Source organism: Arachis duranensis, chromosome 8 (assembly GCF_000817695.3).
Source record: "Arachis duranensis cultivar V14167 chromosome 8, aradu.V14167.gnm2.J7QH, whole genome shotgun sequence".
In the NCBI taxonomy this organism is placed as follows: domain Eukaryota; kingdom Viridiplantae; phylum Streptophyta; class Magnoliopsida; order Fabales; family Fabaceae; genus Arachis; species Arachis duranensis.
In genome coordinates, this window is record NC_029779.3 from 22864865 (window position 1) to 22870922 (window position 6058).

At 35.6% G+C, this 6058-nt stretch overlaps 1 protein-coding gene across 1 annotated transcript in view; it reads left to right on the forward strand.

Annotated features, from left to right (window-relative positions):
- LOC107461283 (agamous-like MADS-box protein MADS9) overlaps window positions 1-5599 on the forward strand; it is a 21644-nt gene extending 16045 nt beyond the window's left edge. The window contains exon 7 of the mRNA XM_016079758.3: window positions 5462-5599. Coding sequence (XP_015935244.1) covers window positions 5462-5599 — 138 coding nt within the window. The remainder of the gene's footprint in view (window positions 1-5461) is intronic.
- Window positions 5600-6058: the final 459 nt, after the last annotated feature.

Below are 6058 nucleotides of genomic sequence, written 5' to 3' on the forward strand. Positions count from 1 at the left end.
TCTTTAATGCAAAGCACATTTAAAATAAAATCTCCTTTTGGAATTTTAACGTTTTTACCAGAACAGATGGTCAGAACAAGACAGCTACCACCAGAGTCCGATCAACCCAGAGGCCAATAAAATTGATATCCAAAGAAATAAAATAAAGCATACAATCCAGCCTACCAAGAGTCTACAAAATAGTTCATTACAAAACGGCCAAGAAAGGGCACCAAAGCAGTTTCAAGTCGCCGACTAGACGGCTTACAAACATAAAAGAAATTGATTCACCAAAAATCAACCAATTATATATGCCGAATAAACGGCTTACAAACTTTGAAATTTTTTGCATGACAAAAAATAAACACGGAATTTCTCCCAATCCTTCACTGTCCGAAAGGCCCCCATGACTGACACATCAACATCGGGAGCCAACAACCAGACCTGGGCCTTAGTAGCATCCTTGGTAGCCGAAGTGGCATTCTTAGCAATGCTGAGCGACCTCGGTCTTAAAAGACTCCACTTCAGCAAGCGTAGAAGTAGCCCCTGACTAAACCTTAGCAGCCCGCTTCCACTCCAGGGCCAGCTAAGAAAGGAGCGAGGTATCCCACTCGGAGAGACGGAGAATCTCAAAACTGGCATCCTCGGCACTTTTCACAGCCTTCACCTAAGCGTTCTCAGCAACCTCCAGCTGCTCCTTCAACTTACCGACCTCTGCCTGAGACTGTCGGAGCTTGTCGTCAAGAAAGAGGACATGGGACAACATCGGCTCCACCTTCTGAACAATGACCGTCGAGCGAAGAAGGGCACGATATACAGACTTTGCCTAAGTGGCGACGTTGTAATCGTGAATGAATCCTCAGTGCCCAATAGCAGGTGTTGATCAATAAAGGTTGGGGCATCAAAACCCCTATATATCACGGAAGCAACGAACCACTCCTCCTCTAAATTCTCCCCGCTACTCCCCTCAACCGGCTTTTTCTGCTTCCTATCAGCGTCCAAAATAGTAATTTCCACGACCTCAACATCAGCACCGGCCACCTCCGCCACAACTACCTCCTACGAGACCGTTTACGAGTCTAGCTGAGTCACATATCGAGGAGTCGATGGCGAAGTCGCATCACCCCCACTTCGAAAGTCATGGAGGAAAGCAACCTTCAACCTGGCAAGAGTCACCTGCCCACCAGTCATCTCAACTAAAAAACACAACCAAAATGAAAACTTGATAAGTTATAAGCTTGTAAAGATTGGAAGTAAAAGCAAAACATAATAAAAAAAACCCACCGACATAAGTACGATAGTGTCCCGGAGGTTCAACGGCCTATCCCGAAATCGCCAGCAGAACATCGTCAATATCTTTATTTTCAGGAGATAGCCCCTCATAGGTAATCTTCATCAAATAAGATGAACCTGCGCCAAATTTTCAGTAGGTAGCAACTCGGTGCTCACCCTCCAAAGTCAACTAGAAAGGGTGGTGTCCCCGAGCAGGACGGACCTTAAAATACTCCTCCTTAAACTTGTGGAAGGAATCTTCAAACAAACTGAACACCTGGCGATTTGGCTGAGTTCGGGAGGACATATCACCCTTTTTATGATTTCCCTCTTTAATCGGGATATTGCACAAGAAAACTTCCACCCGGACAGGAAGCTCCAAATATTCACAAATCAACTCAAAAGTCTAAATTGTTGTCCAACTATTTGGTTGCAGCTGTGACGGCTCCACCGAACATCGGTTCAAAAGGGCCTGGACAAAGACGGAGAAAGGGAGCCACACCCACAACTTCGTGAATATGGGCTCACAAACCCACATATAGTCAACAACCAGTAGAGTCAGGGTTGATGTAGCAAACCCTTTCACCCTCCCAGGCGAGCGCCAACTCATACTGCCCCTCTGCATCACCACCTCCACACATTGCACCCTCATCCCAAAGTTTTTGAAGGTCCTCCTCTATAAGCTGGGAAGGCGTTCCCAACACATCGAAGGTCACTCAATAGAAATCATTGGGAATGCCTCTGGCCGGGTAAACGGAAACCCTAGCACCCTCCGCTCTCCACCGAACCATACTATAACTAAATGGGGCACCACCATCTGCCTGCTCCCTAAAAAAGGAAGAACACAAAATTCTATACTAAAATCTACCAAGCACATAAAAACAACCCAAAAAACAGTGGTACCCCCTATTGTTCCTACCACTACTACACATAAATCACCCAACACATGAAAAAAGAACAAAAGTTATACAATATACAAAATACCAAGATAAATACAAGCACCAACCTATTTTCAAAAAATGAAGGGAAATGACAAAGAAGCACGAGCGCAGGAGAAATTCAACCCCAATAGCCACCCTGAAGCGCAACAAAGAGCGCCTTTTAAACAAAAGAAAGTGAGAGACGATAGAGAAAATGAAGGAGATAGAGGGGAGCAGTTATAAGTGAAAGGAAATATAGATTGAAGAAAATAGTGAGAAGCAGTTACAAGGAAAAAAAAATAGAAATCCTCTGACGCGTCGAATGGAAATACGGAGGGACATAGGGAAAAAAAGAAACAATCAAAACCTCTCTCCTCCCATTAAATGTCATTATGACACATTAGAAATCACAACCGACAACCCTACCATCAAGAAACACAACAAACAAGTGACGGGACGTCCAAGCGTTTTGAACACCCACGAATTTTCGACCTTGGCCAAAAGCACAGGGTAGCATTCCACCTTCCCACACGAGGTCCATGACCTCCGAAACCACGAAAAAATTAACTCAATCAGCAATGAGATTAAGTATGCGTACTCTCCCAGTCCCGGGGCAACTGTTCTGGACCCGGTCATCATGTCCCCAAAATGGCAGAGTAACAACCCGGTTTCCGAGGTCGAGGCTCTCTCTATGGCCCAAATTGGCCAAGAGATCGCAAATCTCTAGCTAACATTCAAATTCGAATATCTCCCTTATCTTAGCCAACAAGATAAGATGACAACACATAAAATAACAACACAAACAATATAAAGGGAGTAAGAGGCTTCCTTAGGTAAGTTACATACTCATAATCCTCATCTATACCTCTTAGATTCATTCTTACTTGAGCGTCGAAGTGTCTTTGCAAGTTTCACCCTCCGCCACTCCAAAAGTTCGATCACGAAATGATTAAGATGGGCAAATTCTTGATTCTTCCCTTAACCCGTACCAACGAAGTTTCGTACAAAATTTAACTAGTAGCAAGAAGTTTTATGTCGATTTCATAAACTTTATGCAAATTCTGTTATTTTACTTAATAAGTATATACTTTTTTTAGGAAATAATTTTATTCTCGCACTTAAATAAAATAAAACTATTTTTAAGGAAAAAGAAAAATTATTTTTACACTGATTTTTACTTTTATATGTTAAAGGAATTTACTTGATTTTTATTTAATTTTTATCTTTCTTATTAGATTCAAAAAAAATAAAGATATAATTTACAGAAATATAAATTTATTATTTTTTATCATTTATTTTAAATTACTGTATGTGTTTTTATTTTTTAGCATGTACTTAAAAAAATCTGAATAAAAAAATAATCTTTGTTTATGAGACTTTACGAACATTCAAACAATATAACAAATCTCTACACATTTGCTCACCATCACCACCCACAGGACTATTAAAAATAAATAAAAACTATTAATCAGCTCCGCAAGCTGCCTAAAAAATGCATAGCCTCTTCTAAGCTTACTCATTTTTGTCTTTTTTTTCGTAATTGAAGCGCTATAATTGTCCTCTTCTATATAGCACAAAACAAAAGTTCACGTATAACTTAATAGCACATGAAACGTTGAAGTTTTGAAAAAAGTAAATGGCACATCTCAAATTTTTTCTATATGTATTTACAAATAATAATATTAGAGAACTATTAGGTGATTAGTATTATAGCAGTATCCAACTTTTAAAAATATTATAATTGAGTAAAAATCACCTGTCTAAACACTAAATAAAATTCTTCATATTAAAAATAATTACATAATATCATTTCCACACTGACACATGTATATACATAAATAGAAAAAATATAGGTAGATAATAAAAATATTAAATAATGTGAATAATTGATGTATCGGATGTTTAATTTACTATGTGTGCAGAAGATTATCCTAATATTAAAATTTAGATGCGTAATTTAAAAGTGTAGTGTATTTTTTACTTTATTAAACTAATTTTAAAGTTCATTATTCATATTATTTACAAAAATTATTGTCTATCTAACAAAGTTTATATAAATATTAACAGTGGTTTCGAGTAAAACCCATCCCTATACCATGCAGTAATAGAGATACTACTCCAAATATATTTGCAGTGTAAACTCAAACTTTGGGTAGTTAATAAATTTTGGACAGGCATTAACTTTCTGTAAATCTCTTTTACTATGTAATTCAACTATTACATTTCTGTCAATGAATTTGGCTCATTTACGTCTCGTACAGTGAAAAAGATAAAATCTCGCGCGCAATATCCTAATTCAAGAGTTACTATGCATTGTCAAATTAAATATACAGAGTAAATTTCCTTCAAAAATTCGGTGTTCAAATAACCAAATTACTATGGATACCATATTTTATTTTCACCTTCCTTTGGTTTCAAATTTTTTTAGCCTGGCTAGACTCGGTAGGATGTGCATGCATGGCCATCTATCCATTTTGGTGTAGAAAAGCATAGTATTCAGTTTTGTAGGTGGTGGTTATATTGTTTTTTGAAAGAGAAAGGAGGTGGTGTGCAAGTCAGTGATTCCCTCATTATTCCCTCTCAGATTTTTTTTTTCTTTTATATTATTATTTGGTTGTTTCAAGGTAGGTTGTGTATGCTTGCTGGTATTGGTAACAGTGGTTGTTGCTTAAGTGGAGTGGTGGTGGCAAAAAAAAAAGTTTAAGGAGTCAACAATTTTATTAAATCTTGGCTAACATGTAATTAGTAAAAGAAAAATGAATAATCTTATATCAATAGATGAAATTACACACCATTAAAAATATCATTTATGGTTATTTAATGGTTATAAATCACAAAAATTACTTATTCTTAGTACTCTACGATGACAAAAATGGTATTGGAGATGATATGGCAGCAAAAAATAAAATTATATACTATTAAAATCATTATTAATAATTATTTAATTGCTACAAAACACAAAAATTGCTGATTCTTAGTATGGTGACAAAAATGATATTGGAGATGATGTGGCAGCAATAATGATGATGGTAGTGCTGGGATTGGAAGAGGAGGTGGAATAATATTATTGAAAAAAATTAATTGAAGGATGGTTTTGAAGCTATTTGTAAATGCTAGGACGATTTTGCGAAAAAAATCTTGAAGATTATCTTGATTTTTATTTTAAGACTTCTTATATATCATTCTTATTAGAAGAGTAAAGAAATTAAACTTAGTTTTTTTATATTTGTTATCAGTATACACATTAATATATTTTTTTCCTGGTACCTTTGCTACATTGCTTTCAACAGCAACAACGCGTGGCAGTGATGGAAGGTGCAAGGGAGATGGACGATGGATTTGATCAGGGGGTAAGAGATTTCAATTCTCAGATGCCTTTTGCCTTTCGCGTCCAGCCTATTCAGCCAAATCTTCAAGAGAGGATGTAAATTGTGGCTTCAATACTACCGTTGAAAGAACTGTCTTGCCCACAACTTTTGAATAAAAAAGTCTAGTCCTCATAATGTTGTAGTTTTTGTAATGTTGGAGATTGTTTGCTCTGTATTTTATTTTTAATGTTTTGTATTTGAATTTTATGAGAAAGAAAGTAAAAAGATTAAAAAAAATAGAAATTAATTTTTTATTTTAACTTTTTATTTATAAAATTCAAAAAGAAAAAAGATTGAAAAAAAAACGAAAAGAAAGGATTTTAATAAGTAGAAATGTGTTTTAATAATATTTTTGCTATAGAAATCACTCAAATAAAAACGTATAAAATATTTTTTTTAAAAATAATTTTTATTTTTTAGTAATTAAAATTCAATACATATAATTGATTAAATTATGTTATTTATGTTAAAATTAAATTAGACAAATTAATTTGACCAAAAAATTAATTAATCAAATTT